The following is a 25784-nucleotide window of genomic DNA, read 5'->3' as shown; positions in this document are numbered from 1 at the left end:
AAAAAAAGAAGACAACGCAGAAATACTCAAAGAATGCCAACCTCGACGTTGTCTCTCCCATCTGGGCTATACAAATACTTTAAAGTATTGACTGTCACGTTTTTTTGTGGTGATATATATCACACAACACATGAGTGAGGTTTATATACATTCCATGTGAACCCAGGTAGCACAAGTGATATTGGATACCTTTCTGGAATATTCCTCTCCAGCAAAAAGGAGATAATCAGTTGGCGGGTTTGAAAGGTTTGGAGAGACAATGAAAATACATGTTTCACATCACGAGCACCTGCATAAATACCAGTTATGCAACTTCCAAGGAAAGTCATACTTTACAGTATGGTATATCATGAGACGCAGGAGGCACAGAGGAATCTCAAGACAAAAGAAAACTTAATTATATCTTACTTCATTTTGACTCAACAAAATAAACCATAGTACACACCCATATAAAAACACAAGAATACCATGTCTAATTCCTCAGCCCTCCTTTGCTGCGAGAAAGAGCACTCTACTATCTAGGTTATGTTTTTTCAGCAAAGAGGCCGACAGAGAGAAGCCTGGGAAAGGCTGAGGCTGTGAAGGGACGAGATGGTTGAATTCTGCAAGCTGATATCAACAAGGGAGAGGAGGACAGCGTGAGCTAGCAGCTCGATAAGGTGATCCAGCTGCACTGGGAGGTTGATACACAGATACAATACACTGCAAATATAAAAACTGACCCTTACCCTACATAAAAACTACAAGTTTAAATAACTAACAATTTACCTTTTAAATGTAATTAGTAGCGTAGTTCTTTCATCCTTTTGTATGAGAACTTTGTATCACAAAATCACCTTTGAAAGCTAAGTTTTACTTTAACCTTACTGTGTGTCAAAATGCATTTGGGTGTAATAATTGTTAAGGCTTCTTAATCAAAATGCAGTACACACCATTATATTGATTACTGTCCCGTGAATTATCAATGACCACACAAAACCACACAAACAAAACTATCCTCAAGGACAGCAGCAACACATTTTACGTCAGCAGTAATGGGCTTATCAAGTTTATACCAGTTTCTGAAAAACACACCATGCACATACACGCAAGCACCGCTCATAACACGCCAAGGACACCGCACAGCTGACCAGAAGAACAGACACAATGTTTGTCTTTGGAGGCGGTCAGATTCCAGGATGGATCAACACACGCAGGCAGGTTTGACGCAAATCATAAATTGAATAACTTGACGTGACGTGAATGCTGAAATCTAACAAAATACATCCCACAGAAAAATGTATGAAACATGGGCCGGTGTCAATAACTAAAAGTCATGGGCTCTAAGATACTAAACAATTACTACATTGCTAAGTGAAGTTTAAGGCTTTTGTATTTGTAGAAGTTACATGGAAAAAAGAAATTCTGGTGCTTTAACAGGTTACACCAGTTGGTCTACATTGATGATCTGCTCAACCAAGATTAGGCTATGTACTCGCAGCGGCAGCTGCTCCTGCTGAGTGACTCATTCAGATTAAATATACTTCTCTGTGTTCTGTAACACTAATTTTAGGAGCCAAGACTCATTCTGTAGGTCAGTGCTTTTTTTAGAGGTGTCATTCTGAAGGGTTAAAAATGCCATTAAATAAAAGCTACTTCATAACTTTAACTCTGGAATGTCCATGAAGAGCCACAGTACAACATTGAGACACGCTTTACACATAGTGTGTATAGCAAGTGTGGTGTCTGTCATCAACAATCCAGTATTTGTCTTAGTCAACATGCCTCTTTGCTTTGCAGTTTCACATTTCTTTATTATGGTGTTATGTCTGAGTTTGATTACTTCCCACTTTCTCCAGCATCACAGGGATCAATAGCCTTTTATTTTGGTAAAGTAATTTTTGGAAATAAAAATGTACAGTGATGAATATCAGTACTCATTTTGCAAGAAATGCCAGATTGATTAAATGTTGCATCACATCGTTACATTGACGTAATACATGTAGGCACATGTGAGCCTCAGCAAAGCCTAGCTTCTAAAGTCAAGGGCGAGGCAAATTTCTGATCTGTAAATACTAGGGAAAAGAAGGTATGTTGGGCCATGTAAAGTAAATTTGCTTAGCATGAATGGTATGGGGTGGAGCAGCGTAAAAGCAATGCTGCACCTAGTCTGAAGCTACAATGCAGTGATACCGGATGCCTTGGTGTAAGTGCTGAGAAGGAGGAGACACATTTCAGACCTATCAGTCACTTCACCAGTCAGGCAGCAAAGAGAAGAAGTGAAACACTAACCCAGGAACAAAAACTAGGTTGACTGTGTGGTAGCCCTGCACAAATAATTGTTATAAAATCGCAATCTTGATTCACCCTGTTCAAGATTTAAATTTTTAAATAACTTTTTTATTTTAATTATTAAATTTAAAATTAGTAAAAAAAAATGTATTACTTGATTTTGATTCTCATTTTGGTTTTCAAGGTAACTGCATCACAAACGCTACTACTTTCTTCTGTGAGTTTTAAACACAGACTGTATAAAAATAGGTTGTAAAGCGCTCCCAAGAGCTGCAATGCTCCCCCTTCTCTTCATTGAGGCCTCTATGTTTACAGGCCTGTGGTGATGCACAATGTGCTATAGGTGCCAAAAGAAATCTGTTTGGTACTGCCAATTTGTTTTGTTTTCATGTGTGCAATAAACATTACACTTTGTGAGAAGAGAAAAAAAAAAAAACGTGGCAGAGAATCGAGATTTTGTGTGGCACTGTGTGACTGCAATCATCTACCTGGATCAGAGGTTAGGCAAAAATGCTTTTTCACACGTATTTAACGCTTGAAACCGAGGCTGAGGGACGGGGGCAAAGAGTGCCAAAAGCCTTCCACAAGGTGTATTTTTATTGCGCTGTCAAATTTTCTTACCTTGTGTCCTGTTAAAACCCAGGTTAAAGTACTGCTTCAGGCAGAACATGCTTGCTCCGCTATTTCATTTAAAGCAGTTATCACTGGTTTGGCTTATTTAGACGGATTTCTTTTTTTTCTTTTTTTAAAGGAAGAAGTAAAAAAGTATTTTCCGCTTTGAATTATGTTATGGTCTAACTTTGGCCTGTTCTTTTTCAGTGCACGCAGGATACAGTCTCTCACAACGTTTCAGTACAATGACAACATCTATTAATACCATTACAACAACAACATAACCTATTTATCTAAGCTCTTACAGTCTTACCATTTCAAAAGAAAATATCCTGCCTGATACAGTTAAGTGTTGGGAGAAAAAAAAGACAAACACTGTCAAACAATGAAATACAAACAACAAAGAGAGCACCCAACAATAAACATTCAGCCCTCTGAAGACTGATGGGAAACTGGTACATAGTGGATATTCTCCCACTCCCCACTTGGTGTGACATTCCAGTAGCGTTTTCCACTCACACACCAGGAACTGAGATCTGAGAGTGGCTACTAAACTACTGTGCACAGCTGGCTGTGATCTCCTCGGGGGTTCGAACCAACACCGCACACACCTTCACCAAGCAAGACAAAAGTGCTCAACTGAAACTATGCAAACTGTAAAAGCATTCTTAACATTGGGACTATTTCATTCTTGACGGAAAATGAATCAAACAAAAAAAGTCATGAATATTTATTTGTTGGGAAATGTCTTTGTATTTTCCTTTTAAAGTAGGATTTTCTTTCATGTCTACGGTACGGTGGCCCTGAGGTGCAAAACACAACGGCAAGTCAGAAAACAACGGCAAATCAAAAAACACAACCGCAAAAGAGAAAACCCAACACAAAAAGAGAAAACACAACGGCAAATCAGAAAACACAACACAAAAAGAGAAAACACAACACAAAAATAGAAAACACAACGGCAAATCAGAAAACACAACACAAAAGAGAAAACAACGGCAAATCAGAAAACACAACACAAAAGAGAAAAACAACGACATTAACCAAAACGGAAAAGGTAGGTAGTACCCTCGGGCAACAGAATCGTGCTGAGGACAAAAGAACTGGTCCGTCCTTTGAACCGGAAAGACGGGGTTTGTTTCCATTTTTCCAAATCATGAGCGCACAAATGACGAGGTACACGCGCGTATTAAACATTTGATGCCGGACATGAATATGACGTGATACTGGAGATGCTGTCAACAGTACCTACCTTTTCCGTTTTGGTTAATGTCGTGTTTTTCCTTTTGTGTTGTGGTTCTTTTTTTGTGTTGTGTTTTTGATTTGCCGTTGTGTTTCTCTTTGTCGTTGTGTTTCTCTTTTTGTGTTGTGTTTTCTCTTTGCGGTTGTGTTTTTGATTTGGCGGTTTTATGATTTGTTGTTGTGTTTTGCACCTCAGGGCCACCGTACTACGGGCACCTTAAGGTTACAAAAATGTGGACCTGCTTAATGTATGACCTCACTTAAGGGTGGTCTCAGAGTAGATGCTTGAGCCACCTCTACTCAACCCAGTCACGTCCACTAGCTACTAATCTTTTCCTTGTGGTTTTCACGAGGGGTGCCCGTTTGTGTAAGTGGGGCAGATTTACTGTATGCCAGGTTGCACCGAGGTGTGTCTCAGGAATGCATTGTTGGCAAGCTTCATTACGTAACAACCCACACACACACCTACATTAAAACCAGTGTGCTGCCTGAAGCCATTTTCTGTTCTTTTTCTGACAATGAATAAAGTTGGTAGGGAAATACTACATGTTGTCAAGATGATTTAGGTTTCGTTCTTTTTAACTTTCTTCTGCAACATCACAACCAGCGTATATTCAAGTTCTTAAAAAAATAAAATAAAAATGGGACAAACTAATAAAAAAAGGCCCTTAATGTTGAAGGACTATGACCAACGACTTGGGCCAACAGTGCTCTGGTTACAACAGGCTTCTGGGATAATGGTCCTGTTACTTGACTTAGCATGGCTGCAACTGCTGCCACGGAGAGGATTATTCGGGGAAGTGACAAACCAGCTAACCTCATTATAGTTTGTTGCTGCTTCTCATTCTATCGATACAAACAACGCATGGCTTTGTTTTGACTGCCACCTTAGACGACACAACAACAACGCCCTATGGTTATATAACCAACCACACACGTTTTTCTGCCATATAATAGTAGCATTGTCAAATATTTATAGTTATCCCATGCAAAATGGAAACTTTCCTTTAGCCGCACAGTTATGCACAAATCTGCTCCCATGTTAAACCAAAAACATGTACCTGATTTATTCCAAAATTCTGCACCTCATGTTCCTGATATTAGTCTCAAAATTCAGAAATGCCATCAATAGTTACAAATGAGTTTTTATTATTATCTGCTGCATTTAAGTAGCTTAAACTTTTGCTCTAAAAAGTAAAAACTGAAACTTTTAAATTTAAAAAGGCTTTTTCAACTGGCACAGAAAAATTCAAATATTTTCATATTACATAATGAATATTGTATTTGTTCTTCTCAAAATGTGCATTGAAATACAATACAAAACTTTAGATTCACTGAAAATGCTGTATCAGTCTATCCCTAATAATAATAATAACTTTACTTTTATCTGTGGGGCCAGCAGCTGAACAAAGGGAACAACATGTTCAGTACCCTGTGGGGTTTATCCATTGAAAGGGATGAATGTGACCTTGCGTAACCCTGGAAGATGTACCGCATCATGACAGGCCGTACAGTCTTCGAACCATTCTTCAGACATCACAAACACACAATGGTTTTGTTTGAAGTTACAAACAGTATGTCTTTTGAGCAAAGAAATATATGTTTGTATGTATAAGATACACTTTAGTTTCAGATAAGGCTGTATGTGTTGTTGTTAAAGTGTGTGAACTAAAGTATGTTGAGGACAGACCGACCACTGAGACTGAACTGAACGACCCTTTAAGTCACCTGGCTGAAAACCAGCACTCCTGCCACAACTGCTCTGCGCTGTGAGATGGAATGTAAGGATCTGTTCACTTTCCCATCACCTTTGACAACACCATTAACATGAACAGAAGTACAAATATACACATATAAGAACAGATCAGTTTGACTCTTAAGAATTCCAAAACATGGCTAGATGGTATTGGCTGCTAAGTTACACAGAGGAGAAAAGATGAGGCCATGTATGCAGAAAACCATAACAGCAGTGTTCCATGGACTTTTCCACTCCAAGTATTTACTATGCTTTGACTAATAAGAAACTAGACTGGCACCTTTCCCAGCTTCTCCTTGAAATCTGTTCACAAAAACAACAACTCAAATATCCTAAATCTGCAGAGTCAAAATCTTGACATTTTGATGTCAAAATATACCAAGAACATATCAGACCCTCATATGTAGACTGGTGACTTAAAAAAAAGGTGTGGTGCACACCCTTCCTGTTACACACACGTGTGATGTGATGTTGGTGTAGCAACTGTTGTACATTGCACTCAGGGTTAAAAAAAAAACAAAAAAAAACTTTTTATCATTTTCAAAAATTGTAATGCCATGGGAAATCTAGGGCTGTTAACTTGTCAATAATAAATACCGTAGTCAACAATCTATGGCAACAGCATCAACAAAAATTGACAGTCAGTCATTTGGCCTTTATGGGTTTTGTGTTTTTACTGAGTGTCAATTATATGGAATGCCATTTTATTCAATATTATATGAATAAATACAAAAATAAAAATGCCTTTGAAATAAATCATGAACAATACATGTAAATATTTATATAAATATTAGTTAAATACATGTATTAAAAAGTTTTACCTCTAATTATTTCATGGTACTTATTCATTTCAAGAGACTTTTACTTCATAAATCCACATGTCCACAATTATTTCCATGGACTTTCATTTCCTAATGCCACATTTATCGATTTCCCTCTATAATGCCAATTATCACATGCAAATCAGGGGGCGTGGTTATCGCTCCCATTCAGAACAGAGCTTTAGGCAAAAAAAGGCTGGCAAAGTCATCTATTCTGGGTTAACTGAACCACCAACTAGCGCAGACCTGACGGAGCAACCCGACCGACAGTTTGCGGTGCTCTGTACCAGTCCAGAGTCACCTATTCTGGGGTAAATTCTGAGGTTCAGTTTAATTAGAACAGTCATATGCACGCTTGCTCACTTAACAACGCCTCAGTTAATGTTGCGTCAGCGGTGCCATGTCCTTTCTCCAACCTCTCAATAATCCGAAAAATTCTCTTTGTGACGTCACTTTGTTTTTAAAAAATAAACCCTCTGCTTAGACGCCCCATTGTTCATTGACCATATAGGCTTTTGTGGATCACCTCCCAAAAGGTAACGCAATCCCATTTGTACGGGTCATATCCCCTGACCAGTTGGCTATCCTAACTTTGGAGCGCTGGAGAAATGGGCGGTCCCTGTGTTAACCCCCAGTGGATACAGACTGACTGGCAGCTTGCGGTACTGTCAGGTCAGCGGTAGTTGGCGGTCTGTTTACCCCAGAATAGGTGACAGTGTGCTGGGTAGAGCCCCACGAGCTGCCGGTCATGGTGCACTCTCACGTTGTCAGCCTTCTTTTGTCCATGGCTCTGTTCTGAATGTGAGAAATAACCACGCCCCCTGATTTGCATATACAAAATGAATGTGGATTTATTAAATAATAAACGTGGACTTATGAAATAAAAACTACCATGAAAACAAATAAAAGTAAAATATTTTAATATATTTAATAATTCAGTTTTATACAAATGTTCACATTTATTTAATTATGTATGCATTTATTGCTTCACTTTATTTTATGATGCATTTCAAAAGCATATTTATTCATTTATTTATGTATATATTAATTTATTAAATATGGAATACAACAGCATTCCATAGAATTAACCCTAGAAAAAAAATGCTAAACATTTTTAAAAACAAAACAATATATACACACTATAAACAGAAACAATATGGACAGGTTGAGGCAATAGTGCAATGAGGAGTGCAAAGTATGCGGGAGTACACTATAATTATGATAGTTATTAGTTTAATAATAAAGCATGGTGCAAAGGGTGTTGGAATAAATAGTATTGTGTTATTATGTAAGTATTATATTACAATTAGAACAGTTCTGAATTAGAGAATGATGAATAAATAAGTGGAGCCAGTAAACGGACTGATTAGAGACAGTGTTGCTGGCTAATTGCAAAGGAATTGAACCTGGCACTGTGAGTAAGAAGTCAGCTGTTCATCCGAGGGATGGCTTGTCGACATGGCATGTAGTGTCTACCTGGTTAGTGCAACAACCTCCCCATTCCATCAACCTGACCACCGACAAGCAGGTTTGGATCAAATTACACGTCCCTAGTATTCACCACGACCATTGTAATTCCTGGAGTGGCTTTAAATCGGCTGACGCAACCCCCTGGACCCAGATAACACGCTCGTGAACATTAAGTTACCCAAAAGGACCCCTGCCTTTGACGACACTCGCGGATGTTGGGCATCAGGTCTACTAAAAAAGCTACATTAATCTACACTTAAAATAGGCTTACTTACGGTCATTGTCATCTATACTGGTCGCTGTTCATCTGGCTGATAGTATGTCAGTGAATAAGATAGCTACGTGGCTTCGGTCGGTTCTCGCGTGGTGCAAAGGTTGCCATCAGAGATTACGGAAACAGCGTAAATTGCTTCATGTAAACACAGAAATGGTGCTTGCCTGTGCCGATGACAGTCTTGATACTTGAATTTTAACATCATGAGTTAATGTTGCGTCATCTCAGAGACAAATATTGCACTATGAATTCCGTTTTGTGCAAGGATAATTTATTAGATTATTAGAAATTCGGCGCTTTGGAGGTCTTTGAACGCAGCAGTAAGGTTACTCACGCCTTGGTCACACCAATACTAGTGGGGTGCGCTTTGCAAGGACCGACACATTGAATGAAAAACGCAAGTGATAACATGGAAACGGGTCGCTAATGTTTTATTAAAACGGTTTTAACGGTTTTCCACAACGGTCACCTCTTATTTAGCTAATGTTCCGTTTGTACTAGCATTGTGGTTATTCGGGAACGCATCTGACTATAAGCTCATTCCCATTAATCGCCTCACAAAACGTCAACTAACGTTACTGTGTTGAAACATTATTATTTCATCTCATACATAAAGCACCAACCAAAGATGAGGCACGTTATGTATATATGTAAACATTAACGTTAGTTCGCCAATACATCATAACACGAGGGAGGATTGCATCAGTCCACTTCTAACGTTACGAACTAGCTAGCTAATGCTAAGTAAAACAAACGATACGGGCGGATAAAATGTCGTTAAAAAACGACTTGGCTAAAATGTAATGTTTAATTATATGAATGTATGATAAAAGCCATTACCTCTAATGTCTTGTAGGCGCTGTTGTCGTGAAAGCTGACGAAATATCCCGCTCGGTTGAGCGTGTGTGGTTTTGATCCGTCCGCCGGGAGGCGGGGTGTGTACAAATAAAGTGACGCAATGGAAGGTGGAGCCAGAGCGAGCCCTCCGTCAATGAATGGAAATATAGACGTAAGAATAACTTTACGTTTCTGATAATGTTGTAATGCTCTTGTCAATAGACTACATAAGATATCCCGAGTGACAAAGAAAAAGAAGAAACAGAAGTGTTTAAGACACAGAAAGTAAGCACTGTTAACACACAGATACTGTGCACGTGCGTCCCCGTAGTAGGAATGCCCATATATAGAGATCTAGCGTCAGTGTCCGCCCTGGCTCCACTCTCTACACCATATCCGCTGTTGCTTTGTTCCGCAGATTAAAAGAAAAGGAGGGAAAGACCAAAGTATTTCTTTCATGTGCATTTGCACTCAGTGACCCAGCAAAGCTAGAGGTTCAGTGGTGGTGAAAACGTAATTTTCAAACATTTTACATCATCGTCATCAAATATTATCTGGCCTGTGTATAATGGCATTCTGTGACATCATGCATGTAAATGAGTGGGCACTGAAACTCATTTAAGTCTGATGCAACAGAAACACTATGCTTCAGAGTTAAATACCTCGCAATAAAAGTCTTTGCTAAATAAAGGTTTTTAATTATTATTTTTGCACAAAACGTAAACATTTCTGAAGCCTAAATTAGATTTTTAAATAATTATAGAGAATATGCAGAATGGTCTTTACATGGTTACCCTTCTTGGCAGCCATGTCCTAAAGAGAACAGATGGTATAGTTACTGTATAGTAACTGGATGGAAACAAATTCAATTGTTACTTTTTAATTAAATATGTAGTTAATAATCACTTGCTGCAGCATAGTAGCAAGCTTCAGACCAGTAGAGACAAAACCAACCCTATTTATTATAACTAACACAACTAATTTTTAATTTCTTCTTTGTTGTCTTGTCTGTTTGTTTCAACATTGTTGCTTGCTTCTTAGTTTGTTTGATTAGTTCTTTGGACTTACCTGATAAGTTGCCTGTAATAGACATTAAAAAATTGCGTTCCTTTCTCGTCTCTGCTTGAGACCAGAGACGAGCAGTGCTTTGCTACGTCTGCTAGCTTTTCAACATCACCAACTCAGCCTTTAAGGAGTTTCCATCTGTGTTGGCTCTAGTTTGAACGTTCAGTCTTGACTTGGAAAACAGTAGCTGAAAAACAATCTCATCACAAGGCAACATCTGCATAGGCCAATTGTTACGGAAAGCTCCAGAAGAACTACTAAATGGACTCAGTGGTGAGCTTGTTTTGTCAACTCAACTGTTTCCATTGTCAAAAAAGAAGTATGTGCTACTATAAACATATTTGAGCATGGGAGTTTACTCTTGACACTGGGAACAAGTACAATCTCAATTCAGATGTTCACTTAGCTTCTTCTAAGCTTTCAGGCACATCTTAAGGTCTTTATCAGCAAAAGTATCTTATTCAACACTATCGGCTTGGTCAAAGTCACCATATCAGGGTCGTAGACCAAGGTCCCATTCTTTGCAACCTTTATACTGTTAGAAAACATGGGTTTGTCCATTGTAGCAATCCTTTTGACAACACAGCACATGGAGTGTCTCCATTAGTTCATCCTTAGTATCAACCCCACAGTTTTTGCGCTGATGGCTGCAGAAGTGTATAACCCAGAAGATACATTCACACATCATTAACTATGGTCATTCAGAGGTACTTTAGAGTAATTCAGATTTTGTTGCAAGACAATCAAATGGAAATGTGATTGCTGTTTTCTGAAGAATCTATTTTACAAAAAAGATCAAAAATATTTTGATTTATTTTAAAATCATGGAAAGGTAAAGGTACTTTATTGTCACATGCACATACATGTAGGGAAATTCATTCTCTGGATTTAACCCATCCTTGGGAAAGGCGGGATGTGTGGTTTTTCATGCCTTTGATCCAAAGGTAACTTTAAATAAAAAGGATTTATGGATTGCATTTTCTCCCTTCTCCACCCCTCCATCTGTGCCCGATAGCCACTTGATTTCTCTGATCAAGGACACTGACTGGAGCACCTAGTACAAGTGATGGTGGGGGAAAGCGGAGCACTCAGAGGAATTCCACGGAAACATGGGGAGAACATTCAAACTCCACACAGAAAGGCCCAGAACGCCCTGGATTCAAACCCAGAACTTTCTTCAACCATTGGGCCACCATGCTGCTGCGTGTGCATTGCAAAATATGCTTTGATTTATTTAAACATATTTTTGGTTTATAGTAATAAGCACCATATACATTTTGACACAACAACACAGATAGACGAGATGGGTGATAAAACAGGACTCGCCCTTAAAGTTCTAAATTATTAATATGGTCCTTTAGTGTTGCATATTTTCAAATACATTTTGCAATAAATCAAATTATCAAAAAGCAACTGACACACAATAAAGAGGAGCCTTTGGGGCACCAGTAGATCTAGGACCCCAGGGCAGTTGTCCACTTTGCCTGTTTTTTTTTTATCCAGCCATGCAAAGGAACACATCCTTTTCAACTGTTGTTGAGAGACACATTTTACTTGTAGCATGTTCACACTGTGGACTACTTTTTTGCTATAAAGCATCTGTGTAATAGTGTTTGTGCTGACAAAATCAAACTAAAAACAGAAATAAACGGCCACACTGACTTTTGGAATGAGGGAATCTGTGTGAACAAATGCATGCAAGCCAAACATCCACAGTCAGGTACACACCAAGCCATCGACATGGTGTCTTTTCAATTGTTGTTGGTTATTGTGAATTTTGGACTTCTATTTTTTTTGGGGGTTCCTGGGAAAGGCAGGATGTGTGGTTTTTCATGCCTTGGACCCAGAGGGAACTTTAAATAAAATGGATTCATGAATTGTATTTTCTCCCTTCTCCACCCTTGCTCTGTGTCCGATGGTACTAGTAGCCACTCGTCTCACCTTTTGTACTTGCCCAGTCACACTGCTTTGGGTTGCTCTTTCAATTTACTTCCAGTTTATCAAGCTATCCCAACTGGGTGTCTCTGCAAACATGGCTGCACACTGGGCTCCACTGTTAGAACCGCTAGAAAAACACAACCTAATCTCTGCCTTGGCCTACTGTGCCCATCCTGTCTGCCCACTCTCATTAGTCAGGACAAGGCCAAGCACATCAAAGCTCACTAGTTCTGTAGGTCACAGTTCTCACTTATGAGGAAGGTCAGGGTAGGTGTGTATCCTAGATAAATATCTTTTCTTTTTTTTCTACTTCTGTCTATTCATACACATTACATTGTTGGCTCATCCTGGAAGAGGGTTCCCTCCTGAGTTGCTTATCTGGAGGTTTCTCACTTTAAATCTCCTAAATCTAGGGCGGATATAGTCATATGCTGTCCAGATTGTACAGGTACTGTACTTTATGAACTGTTTAATAGTTAATCTTTTTAATTCACATGGAAGCCCTAATTGTGTCCAATTACAGTCATGTCTACTTTGGATCACCTGCAGGTCAAGGTCTACGTCACAAGATCACTATTCTGGGGCAACTTTAATCCACCTGTGGCCAGAATTCCTCTTCCCCTGTTAATCCCTGTATTTCCTGAAGGCAAACTACAACAAGAAAAAGATTAGAGGACTTAACGATTGTTTAGTGAAACAAAAAGACCCAGTGTTGCCACTTTAGAGCCAAAATTTGTTCCTTCCTGTCACATAAACTGTTCTTTTATGAACTGCATTAGGACTGTAAAAAGGTTGAATATTTTTTTATTTTGGAGTTTATTGATACTGTAATGCATAAATCCAGTTTATGGCCGCTATAAAAATGTAGTTTTACTTATTGATGCGTTTCCATTTGTAAAGAAAAGTTCAGTATAAAATGCTGCTTACAATATGAATAAACTACATAGAAAGGTATATAGTCCAAGCAGCTAAACAGTAAATGCTAAAGTATTATATCTTAGGGACTGTACAAAGAATATTCAGAAAAAAAGCAAGATTGTATGACTTTTTTTCTTTTCTTCTAATTTTTTTCTCTGCTTGATCTGTTTTTTACTGATTTATCTGTTATTCTCAGTTAATTAATAAACTGTTTTGTCTATTACATGCCAGGAGGTAACATTACTCATAATTTCCCAGACCCAAAGCTGGCGTCTTCAAATGAATAACTTTATTTATATAGCACATTTTGAAACAAAGTTACAAAATGTTTTACAATAAAAACAAAAAAAGTAAATAAAATCTGTCACATAAGACATAAAATTGCTCATTTTTAATCCGACTAACAAGTTTACAATAATATATGACAAAAAGTAAATGAAATCCTCACATTTAAAAAGCCAAAAGTAATAAATAAATAAAACGAATGGTAAATTATCTAAACGTTTGCCAATTAATCGTTTCAGCTCTTGATAGTTACTTAAAGAAAAACGGCTTTCAATTGTGTTATTGTTCATTAATGGGAATGCATATGCAGAGGAAAACAGATCTGTCACTGTGTTATGGTTTTATTAATGTGAGCTTTGGTGCAGCACCTTACAAGTTCCATTGAGACATGGTTTAAAATACATTGGCCCACACAGTACATGTTTTCTGTTTTTAAATTTAATACTGTTACATTATTTTGTTATTACTTGTGGAGACGGATTTGTAGTTTTGCTATAAGTCAAGGAAAGGGTTTCAAGAACATTAAAACAAATTAATTTAAACGTAATACACATTTTAAAAAAGTGTAGTGTATCTTTCTGTACAAGCTGTAAGATTTATGCAAAGAAAGTCTTCCTCCAAAATGTATACCCAAGCATTTTCAACCTCATGTTGTTTTTCCTTTTCCTTGTTAAATTAGGCCATCTGCGCCCATTCATCCAGCTCCCATGACTCTCTGTGATCCGCCTCGCTGCTTCTCAGTGTGACGCACTAATCACAAACTGGAAGGTGAGTTTTACTGATTTTATTTCTTCTCTTTAAAACTGAAAAGACACATGTAGACATGAAACAGCAAGCAGCAGGGAATTTAATTGGTGGACAGAATTAACAAGTAAGATCCTTGTCACTCGTAGTGGGACTCCAATGATAACATGTATTAATACACCTCACAATAATATTGATAGAAAGAATAAACCAGCTGAAAATAAGTGCAGAATTAGCCTGATTTCAGATCAATAAACCAGATGCTGATTATGCCTTTAAACAATGAAATATTGTTCATATAATGAACCTCTTGTCACAGTGCTTGGATGTGGTTATTTACCTAACTTAACATTCCCGATGGCTGATTTGACAACACACAGCCAAAGTGCAGGCATGATGATGTAACTAAGACAGCAGAGTTAAAACAAATAATCATGAAACACTACTGTCTAAGAGCATGTTCAGAACATAAAACTCAGGGGGGAAATGCAAACGTGTATTGTCTGGAATGAAATATCACTGTCTCTTTTATGATGCTACATGTTGCTTGACTTTGGGAAGTTATCATCAAAATCACATCTCCGCTAGCAAAAGAAGACATTAATCAAAGCAGGAAATTACCCTCATTTTAAATGTGATCAAATCAATTTAAAAGACATTTAGAAAATATAACAATCATTGTAAAAAAAAAAATCTAGCTATGACAAAAGGATATATGGAAACATGTTTTCTTTTTCACTGATTACTGAACAAAAATAATGTACACACTGTGGAATGACTGAATAAAGACAACATCAAACAATGTATACATTGGATCTTGTAGTTTTGTCCAGGAGCAATAGTTGTGTTTTTCATACACCGTTGATACTTATCAGTTCTGACATTTCCACCAGCTTTATAATGACGTGATGTCGAAATAAATGTACATGGGGCAGGTGCAGCAGTCTGTATTAGCTTTGCAATAAGAGAGAGAAAGAAACGGACATCAGAAACAACATACAGACATGTTCAAGCTTTAAGTGGATTTGGTCAATGCTGTAAATCTCTGGCTAATCTAATGGCACAACATTATAATACTATTTACAAAAAATATTAACTTGTGAAAAATGATTCTGGCCCCAATATTCATCTTTTTCTATTTTTTTGACCTACTACTAATGCTGCTTTGTACTGTCATGAATTTGTTTTTGTTGAGGGCAGTTGCTTGGGCATTACAGTCAACGACATTAAACAGAGATGCAACACTGTGGTCTGTAAAGTAGTGCTGAATAAGCATGCTATTGTTTTCAATAATGGAAAAGTTAATAGTACACTCATTAAAACGTACCATACATATCTTCTAAGTGTCATTTATTTCTGGAATAAAACTGGACATGCTGACTCCTGCTCTGTGTTGGTGTGTCTGGTCTACATTTATCCAACTCAGGAGGTTATTACTCAAACCATGTTCAACCATTTCAAAAAGATTTTTGCTTCTATTACATGTATTGTTTTTAAATTGACAACATTTTCTGGACTAAAATTGAACTGAATCTTATTAAAAAAGTCGGCGTAAAACAAAATATGGCAGCTCCAATACACGTTAAACATGAGACATTACACAGGACTGCATGCAGTTTTTTATGACATGTGTCAGAACTGAGCTGATGGGTTACTGCGCATCACACGTCACCAAAGGACATCATGCAGGGCAGTGTTTTTAAGATATGCCATGGTATATTCATATGGTTCAAGAGCTTGCCTGTGACTAACATGCAGTCAGTGGAAGACAATATTGTTGTTTTGCTGCTCTATGTATGAACATGTTGTTTTGCTGCTCTATGTATGGACATTCACTTCAACTGATTTAGTTCATTAGACATAAACTGTGTCTAATGAACTGTAGACATTGTTGGTAAAAGAGAAAGATGCTTGTTGGCAGAATTTACTGCTTTGTTTTTCCAGACACAAACATATCTATGTCTCAAAAAATTGAATTATAGGTAAATAAAGACCAGAATCAACAGAATCAATAAAGTAAGAAAATTGTCAGCAACACTGAGACATGTTTATTGCGGGGGGGGGGGGAAGCGTGCAAGATGCCATGCAGCCAATAATTAGTGCGGTTGACAATGAGAGTGTATCGGATTAGTTTGAGATTTAAAAAGAAAAAAAGCTCTAGTCATGGGTAAGGTACAGTACTTATTGCAGTAAAACAATAGTTCACGTAACTCAAAATGCCCTTGGTGGCCTGAGAAACTTTTGCAAGCCAGTATTGGAGAAACAGCTGATTAACTTTAGTACACTCCTCACCAATTAAAAACTTTCTACTGCAACTTACATTTTGCATTATGTTTTTCTACATGCTAGGTAATGGGCAATGCAAAACTGGCTTGCAGAATGTTTTTCACTTTGCAGCACACCCTGATCACTCCAACATCTTTGGGGAATAACTGGTTGTATCGTGTGACAACATTGGACTATGTGTGGTACATTTACAAGATAAAGCGACAGATTGCAGTCAAATCTTATATACAGTATAAATATATATATATATGTTTATGGCATTAGCATTGTTCTACTTAAGAATTTGTGAACTATCGCCTTTGGTCTTTACAGTGCCCATGCAGCCACCTTCAACTTCCAGAAAGCTCTTAGAGACAGGATCAAATAAGCAAACTTACTTCATTCATACCTAAAAAAGAACAAAAACAGAAAACAAAACAGGATCAGAACTCTCATTTACAGTCTGCATGTATCCCTATGGGGCACAATAGTGCCATATTTAGATCATGTTTTACTTTACTCACATTATATTACAATCATGATATGACACTCATTGAGGAAAGACTGACTGTATCGAACCTAATTTTCATTCCTTAAATCTTCCGATATGATTGTACACTTACAAAACAAATGCACGTGGAAGATTGTTTAAAACATTATCAACATGTTCTGATGTATAGTATACATATTCTAACTCCAAGATAAAGTGAATGTGACTTTACAATGCTATACGCAGAGAGAGAGAAAGAGAGAGGGAGAAGCAGATAGACAGATGGGAGATGAAAAGAAATCAAGATGGAAGAGAAGGCAGGAGACAGTCCGATCTACACCCCAGAGTTTAACCCCCACCTCCCTCAGTAACCCTAGTGTCGTACTTTTCCAGGAATGTAGTTACGGTCAATGCTTTCCTCTTGCAGAAACATGTGAAGGCAGCGCTCGTTCTGGGCCAAGGGATGACCTGCAATTCTGCAGAAACATACACACAAACGGCCAAAAGCTTTTGATGGAGGCTGGTGAGATGCAATTGTGGGTTAGTTAGTTGCCGCACAGACACAGCTTAGGTTAAGCCTTGTGTGACTGACTCTACTGAATGTGTAAATTTCAGTTTGGGCCAAAACATTTTTTTTTTTTTTTTTTTTTAAATAAGAAAACCTACAGGAAACACAGTCAAATCTTGTGTATTCCACATTAACTCAAGCTTATGTGACAAATGGGTTGGCTTTTATCTACATCTAAACACACAAAGTATGTACTACTAATGCAGTGCTAATTTACGGCTGAACTGACTGACCTGTTGATGAACTGCTCGAGGCCCGATCGCCGCTCCTCGATGAAGGACTCCTCAAAAAGGCCCTCATCCCCGCGGAATGGCAACTGTCTCTTCAGGGCCTTGCCCGGCAGAGATGGTACTACAATCTGAAGGTGTCAACACAAGTAACAGAAAAGATAACTCATTAATTTGGCAGAACTCGCAACTATCTTCCACGAATCCCAACCTTGAGGTCATTCATTTTAGTTTCATTCACAGAACATATTTCACTCCCCATATACTGCACAAAATGAAAGCACTACCATCACCAACCTGCACATTATGCAATCAGAATTCATTGGGTACTTTTTTGTCATATGGCATGGGTGTGTCCAAGGGTTGCGGAGTTCTAGAATAGGGTTTCAGAAACACTGTCGAACATATTAGCCATAACAATTCCTTACTCACCAGATGTCCTGCTACTTAATGATAGCTCTAACTTGAACCTCTGTGTGAAGAAGAGACCTCTGTGGTTAGCTGGTCTGACAGCTGCTAAACGATTAATAACTTATAGATGGAAAGCTCCACATTCAGTCAATATACATACAGTAAATAGCTCCTTGACTTTATAGACATTGCAAATATGGAACACTGGTTTGCCAACGAACACCAGGCAAAAACAGAAAATATATCACAATGGAAAGAAGCTCTCATTAAAATTAAATCCATACTATAAAATGCTTTTCATGTCCTATAGGTCCAGGGTAGATGGGTGAGTTGGGGTATTTTTCTTTTACTTATCTATTTTATTATTATTTCATTGTTTAATTTTGTTCTGCTGTGTGTTTATGTTGTTTAATCATGCAATTGATCGCTAGTATTCTGTGCACGTACATTTGCCTGCATGCACATTTATGAACTTACATTATTGGCAGTTCATTGATGTGTTATTTCACATTGTATAATTTATGTAAATCAACAAAAGAAATAAAAAAATGATCACAAAAAAGAAATACCACATGGCATTTAAATTGCTCACTCGCTGTGCTGTTAAGTCGAAACTACACACATTTACATTAATATATTTAAGCTTTTCATTCACTATATCAACACAGAAGACCAAGCCTAGAGTGTAATCCTACTTTTTATATCTTCGTACCTGTTAGACCAACATTGTCACTTATCACATCATTGTAATTATGGTACTAGTTTGTACCAGCCAACCTGCTACAAAGATTAGCCTGAAACACAACATTGTAGCTCACTCACCTTACTGTCTCTTTCCAGCTCATTCTTTAACCACTCAAAGTCACTGTATCTTCTTCTCACACAGGAATCCTTCAGTTTGAAAATGGGAAGGTTTGTCTACACAGATGAGAAGAAAAAAAGACAGCTCATGATTTATACTAACTTCAAACATTTGGACATGGTTGCTGTTGCATAGTGAGAACAAGGCTTGCTGAACAGTTGACAGATATCTGACTTAGTGTTGGAGGCATTGTGGATGTGCCCTAAGCAACAAAGGCGTGACAATAACAGATATCTTACCAACATCATTTGAGTAAATTAATAGCATTAAAGTCTTCGATTAGACTTGCACGCTAGTTTGATGTGAGAATATGGTTCTTTTTCTTTGTAAACCTTTTCAGTTGTAACTGTTGGCGCAAGTAATGTTTATTTTCATCATGGGTTGTTTTATGAGAATTGATTTATCTTTTAGTTTGCCGGACGTGAATAATGAGTAATTCCCCGAGCCCAATGTGTCATCTTCAAATTGCTTATGTCCTACCAACAGTCCAAAACCCAACGACATTTACTTTCTCATCAAAATGAGGTGTTGTAGTCAAGACAAGCCTGTTAAGTTACAATTATGCAATTGCAATGTTAGCATCAGCTTCCTGGAAATGTTTTCTTTTGACTTAGCAGTGTCAGCAATTTTCTGAAACTCATTCGTACAAGTTCAACTGTCTTTCTCTGCTAGAGAAGGAAGTTTAACTTACTACAACTAGTTAGCCACACCTGTTAATATTCACATTCTTATTATTTAATAAGGATAAACATGTCATTTGTCCCGTTTCCATAAAACCGACCAACATTCTCAGCATTCCTCCTAGGTTAAAGGTCGCTCTTTGTAAAAATTTGATTTCCTTGTATTTTTTTTTTTAATTATAAAGCTGGTTGACGTAAATAAATACTTTGGAAGTATCAACATTCTCAATCCTCAGAGAATTTCACAAAGCCCATACTCAGAAACTGTGCCTTTAAACCAGCCGAAGGTACTTCAGTATGTTTGGGATGTCCCAACTAGCTAGATGTAGAAAGTGTGGTGCTACAGTGCGGTTACAGCTGAAACGAACCGTGTCAGAGGGTGAATACAGGTATATGCAGACATGGCTACAGTATGAGAAAAATGTTTTTTAACATTAAAGCATGTAAACACGTTCTAGTAAGAACTAAAAGCACAAATATGACATTAAAAGGAGCATGATACGGGACCTTTAAGTAGCGTTTCCTGTACATGTCAAGGTGTAACATTAACAGCTAGTCAGGTCTGTTTATGTTCATTTTGTCGACAAGCATATTTTGCGTTAGACATGTAGAGAGACAGACGACGTTAAATTATTCTTTACTTTCTTGGCAACTGAAGTGTATGTAGCATTTAACTAGCTTCACGGTCTCAGCTGCGACCCACTGATTTTCACTGTCGTAATGTTTCATTCTGTTTCAATATATGTAACGCTAACTAGCTAGCTAGCTAGCTACATAGCTAGTTTAAAAGGCATTTAACTATAACGTCAAGTGCCATGGCATTATCGATCTGCTTTCACCATGTGTGCTGGAAGACGTGGGCTATGTCACGAAACGTCTACAAGCCAGCCTAACGAACTACATCAAGCAAGCAGCCTCCGACAGGCCTCTGTCAATCCCCGGTCCTGATTTTTACTGGAGCGCCATCTTGGCCTACTCAAGGCGCCTATCGTAAACATCACAGCAACGGGGCTGTGTGGGTATTTTTTCCCTAGGAATGCGAAGGCATATCCCGCCCTACTCTCTTACTCTTCCTCTGATTGGCTTGACCTGAGATTCTTTCCCTAACCATAACCAATCCCACTCCTCTTGCTTAAATCTAACCAACCCAACCAGAGCAGGCAACGAGTACTAGCCATTCAGAGGGAGAGTAAGGCGGGTCATGCCTATCCCATGCCCACGCCATCCTTGGACAAAAATTATGGTTCCCTGTGTTGACTTCAGCACAGCGAATAAATATGCTAACTGGCTAGCAACAACACTGTAATTACCAGTTAGCTTAGCAAATAAAAGCTAAAGCTGCAACAGTTTTGGGCTTGTGATTCGAACACCTACCCGCATGCGAACTTCATAGTTTGTGTAACGGTTCCGTCCAACTCCAACGATTTGTGGATCATAAACGTCTATCTCCAGAAAATTGCTGGGGGGGCCGTAAGCATCCGTCAGGTCCTGGGGCTTGGAATTCAACCGGCGAGTGTCGGCCACCGCAGGGTCTGTCATTTTCTCGGGTTGTAATTTTTGGACGACCAACGGCGAATCAAACCAACTAAATGAACAGTAAAATCTTAAATCTCATCTGAAGACATCAATTGATTGCGATAGCTGATCGGTTCAGCTAGGGAAGTAGCTGACTTGTATCTCGCTCTTCTTGCGGGGGCCAGCCGCCCTGCGCCCTACCTTTCTTGAATCTGAAAAATGCGTTGACTCAGTTCCGTACTGTGTGGGACACTGGACTCCCTCTAATGGACAGTGAGATAACTGGACTGAGGAATTTGAACTAGGTAACCCTAATGTCATTTCAGTTGTACAATTAATGCCACAAAACTTGAGACATGTATATTTATTTAAAAAAAAAACTGGTCATGACAGATACAGTGCAGCATAAAAAATACAGATTTTGAACACAAACACAAATACAAGTAGGCCTAGGCCTAGGATGCAGAAACGTCCAACCACATTGAAAAAGTACATTCAATTAAGATAGGTAACATTCAATATGATGGGATATAATACAAAAAGTATGTAGCTGGGTTAAAACTATTCTATTCTATTTGCCTGCTACAGTAATTCCCAAAGTTTCAGGGGTCTCCCAGAAAAAAGAGAATTATTTTATTTTTTACTAAAATTCCATCCATCCAATTAATACAATGACAGAATGTATGACAATTTTGGGCATTTCTGGACTTTCTGTACTAAAACATTTAAAAGCAACAATCCTATCAGACCGGGACAGGGGCATTGCACAAAATTCTGGGCCCTGTAAAAGGCTTTTTCTATTGGCCACTCCCTGCATCCACAGCTATTCATTCTAGCATCTTTTTGGGCCCTCCTCACATAAGGGCTCTGGGTACTCAGTTCCCAGTTTTTTCCCAAAATTCTGAGGTGAAAACTGACTTTTATTAATCTGACTTTTATTCTCAGAATTCTGAGATTCTGAGAATACGGAAGAGGATTAGGGCCACTGGTGAAAAAGTTATGTGAGTTCTGACTTTATTCTCAGAATTCAGACTTTTTTGAATAATGTCAAACTTCTGAGAATAAAGTCAGAATTAAAGTCAGAATTCTGAGAATAAAGTCAGAGTTCTGACTTTAATCTCAGAATTAAAAAAGTCAGAATTCTGAGAATGAAGTCAGAATTCTGAGGATAAAAACAGAACTTACATAATTTTTTCACCAGTGGCCCTAATCCTCTTCTGTAAGTAGCAAAGGGCCCTGGGTACTCAGGCTTTTACAATAATCCATCCAGCTGTTAAATTGTTAAAAACAGATTTTTTTAGTTCTGACTTTATTCTCAAAATTCTGATTTTTTTAAATTCTGAGATTAAAGTCAGAAGTCTGACTTTATTTTCAGAATTCTGATTTTTTTTCTTCTCAGAATTCTGAGGTGAAAACTGACTTTTATTAATCTGACTTTTATTCTCAGAATTCTGAGATTCTGAGAATACGGAAGAGGATTAGGGCCACTGGTGAAAAAAATACGTGAGTTCTGACTTTATTCTCAGAATTCTGAGATTAAAGTAAGAATTCTGAGAATAAAGTCAGAACTCACATAATTTGTTCACCAGGGGCCCTAATCCTCTTCCGTAAGTAAGGGTGCCTAATTAGAAGGTGGTAATTTGACTAGCTGAGTGAGTGAACAATGAATGCTTCCTTCTTGGTTGCAAACCAGGACACATTTGAAGCTGTGGTGAAGAGGAGGTCACAGAACCAACTATATAATTATCTATCATTGATAACCCCGACCGCCCTCTCCACACCACACTGGTCCCACAGAGGAGCTCCTTCTCTAAGAGAATCCAACGACTTCAATGTCACACTGACCACTACAAGAACTCATTCCTAGCACAGGAACTACAACTATTTAACCCTTCATCACTGAGTGTTAGATAAGACTCTGAGACATCACAACTTCACTAAGTGCAACTTGCACACTAGGTTTACTTACATAATTTACTTTATTAATACTATTTAGGTAGTTATTCCCAATTTGTATATATTTTAAATATTTGTTGTTGTATTCTATCCTATTTATTATTTCATGTATAGTGTACCCTATTATTTTGTGTATATTCTGTATGTGTGCTGTCAGTCTGATATTTTGCTGCTGTAACACTGTCATTTTCCATTTCTTGACCTTTATGCATTGTGTTTTTTGTCAGTACTTCACAATAAATACAAATAGTCATACGAAAATTGTGACCAGTAATGTATTTTGCTCAAAATATTGGGATATTAGATTTGATCAATTTCATACAATTCTATAACAACACAAATAAATGTTATAAAACACAGACAAAATGTATGTCTCTCATAATAATACACTTTATGTTTGAGGAATAACTCATAGGTGACTTTCTTATTGTTATTAAATTGACTCTTATTTTAATTTAGTTTTTTCATAAACCTTTTAAGAGAAAACTCTGGTACAGTAAATGTAATTAATATATAGGCCTAGTTATAGTACCCATGAAGCAAGTTTAAAGAGTAAATACATGCCACTAATGAAAAGTGATATAAATGAAGTAGTTCAGAATTTATTATTTGTGGTAATATATGTTAATATAATCAGGGTTTGTTTTACTTGTAACTGCTGCATCAAGTTGTTGATAACCTGTAACATTAATAGCTTTAATTGAATCAATTGCTTATAAGTGCCTTGAACAAATATCTGATTTCTTCTCATAGGGGAAACCAAACATATCTTGATCCCCTTTCTGATCCCTGCAGTAATGCCGGATATGTGTCAGTTTAAGACAATTTGGAAGTTTAAGGAGACCCAACCCTGATTGAGATGCCTCTTAAACAGAAACCTGCTTCTCTTCCTCAGATGAGACTAAAACTGGGAGATGGAAGAGGAGCAAGGAGTAGACAGATCCGATTCGTTCACAGGGATGAAGACGGAGCAGTCGGTTTGGTCGGTGGTGACAGAGCAGGATGAGCAGTCAGAGCTCTCGCTGTCGGACTGGCGGACATGGCAGTACTCACGCACAGGGCAGGGACGCTCATTGTAGTTTAAACCCTCTTTCAGGCTTTTAGGGAACTTAAACCAATCCTTTAAAAAAGAACAACACGTATGACTTGTTTGGCTGTCACCTTACATGATGGTACATTTCTGGCCTGTGCATTTATTTCAATGACTGCAATATAAATGTATTAGTTGCCAAATAAAAAAAGAGATAAGATTTGAATACAAATCTTTTGTGTGACGGCGGGCACAGAGCTCTGGATACTACTAACCTCGATGTTTTGAAGGTTTGGGGATGGCTTGGGAACCACAGGGATGAAGATGATTCTGATTCTGTATAGGAGGCAGGCACATTTGAACTCTCAGATGATCAAATCCACAACAGCTCATCTGCTCAATTATAATTTTTACTGCATAATGCAAACAATTAAAACAGTTTAGGTTAATGTACAAATAAAAAATAAACTGAGGAAATAGGTACACAGTGGTGATAATCTGTGGCTACTCCATACCCATATACCATCATTTACCCATGACATATGACCCACCTTTCATGGTGCAGCAACATCATGACCAGTATGATGAGGATAAAAGCACCCACCACAGACAGCACTGGGGTCCACACAGACATTGAACTGTTCTCTTTATTTGGGTCTGTGAGGAGGAGAGAGATGTGGATTGTAATTGTTTCATAGTCTTGTACCTTTACTGTATTGTGCACATGCAGGGCAGCAGGTACAGATGGTTAAAACACCCTTTAATTAGAGTTAGACAGATATACTGATTAGCTGATATTACAGTCATGTCCAATATTGGCCTATTACAGACTTACTGGTAATTTTTGGTTATGGCGTACTGTATAGGTTTTTTGATATGCACCGATATGAAAACCTTTTTTACAGAACAAAAAACGATACAAGTTGTGATTCAGAAATAATGTCAAAGTTGTTTTTTGATTATGTATTTAAATGGTCAGCACCAGACTGATAGTGAACATGATGTTTATTGGCATTTCTTTAAACCTATCACAATTGTCATGGCCAACGCAATCAAGTGGAACGTTGTAGCTGTAGACTAGATAGATAGATGGATAAATTGATAGATACTTTATTCATCCTGAGGGAAATTTAAGAAGCGTTGCTGCAACGTGTATTTACATTTCTGGGGAGGTGTATGTCAGGTTATGGCTTAGACCTGGGGCCTGTTTCACGAACCCAGGATAAGGGATTAAGCCGGGATATTCAAGTTATCCTGGATGACTTTAGCTTTGACTCGGTTGCACGAAACCAGGTTGAATTAAACCCAGCCAAGTAACCATGGAGATTTATTCTTTGCAGCTAGCCTGGTCCAGAGCAGGCTAACAGCCAGGCTAAGATTAATCCTGGAGTCTCATGTGTTAAATCAGCTACCGCTCTGATCCCAAATAAACTTGTTAACAGTTATTCCGTTGTCTTCTGAATGTGTTCAGCTTTATTTTTATTAACATGCATTATTTGTCACTATTGTTGTCATAAGTTTGATTTAAACCCTACTACAGTTGTTTA

At 38.0% G+C, this 25784-nt stretch overlaps 3 protein-coding genes across 5 annotated transcripts in view; all 3 read right to left on the bottom strand.

Annotated features, from left to right (window-relative positions):
• The window catches only part of slc7a3a (solute carrier family 7 member 3a), a 17988-nt gene extending 8455 nt beyond the window's left edge, over window positions 1-9533 (bottom strand). The window contains exon 1 of one of the 2 annotated variants that reach the window (XM_032534197.1): window positions 9287-9533. The gene's annotated coding sequence lies outside the window, so the exon portion shown is untranslated. Of the gene's footprint in view, window positions 1-8447; window positions 8466-9286 lie in introns of those variants that run through there. The other variant, XM_032534198.1, reaches the window with a different exon arrangement.
• A 4281-nt stretch (window positions 9534-13814) lies between these two features.
• Window positions 13815-21490, bottom strand: LOC116699940 (sorting nexin-12). Of its 2 annotated transcripts, XM_032532686.1 has the most exons (6): window positions 21111-21487; window positions 19017-19112; window positions 17790-17914; window positions 17374-17464; window positions 16897-16907; window positions 13815-15187 (listed from the first exon to the last, which is right to left on the bottom strand). In XM_032532686.1, the coding sequence occupies exons 1-5, from the start codon at window positions 21273-21275 to the stop codon at window positions 16902-16904; spliced, it is 483 nt and encodes a 160-aa protein (XP_032388577.1). In that variant the 5' UTR covers window positions 21276-21487; the 3' UTR covers window positions 13815-15187; window positions 16897-16901. The 2 variants fall into 2 exon arrangements, with proteins under 2 accessions (XP_032388577.1, XP_032388575.1); XM_032532684.1 differs by lacking the exons at window positions 13815-15187; window positions 16897-16907 and having other exon boundaries at window positions 17347-17464; window positions 21111-21490.
• A 1973-nt stretch (window positions 21491-23463) lies between these two features.
• The window catches only part of LOC116699939 (cytokine receptor common subunit gamma), a 7513-nt gene continuing 5192 nt past the window's right edge, over window positions 23464-25784 (bottom strand). Inside the window, exons 6-8 of the mRNA XM_032532683.1 lie at window positions 24789-24894; window positions 24513-24573; window positions 23464-24327 (exon numbers count right to left, since the gene is read on the bottom strand). Of these exons, the coding sequence (XP_032388574.1) occupies window positions 24109-24327; window positions 24513-24573; window positions 24789-24894 (386 nt within the window). The 3' untranslated portion in view covers window positions 23464-24108. The remainder of the gene's footprint in view (window positions 24328-24512; window positions 24574-24788; window positions 24895-25784) is intronic.

This window comes from Etheostoma spectabile, chromosome 13 (genome assembly GCF_008692095.1).
Source record: "Etheostoma spectabile isolate EspeVRDwgs_2016 chromosome 13, UIUC_Espe_1.0, whole genome shotgun sequence".
Lineage (NCBI taxonomy): Eukaryota > Metazoa > Chordata > Actinopteri > Perciformes > Percidae > Etheostoma > Etheostoma spectabile.
Note: the sequence above shows the minus strand (reverse complement) of the source record. Positions and strands in the feature narration are given on the sequence as shown.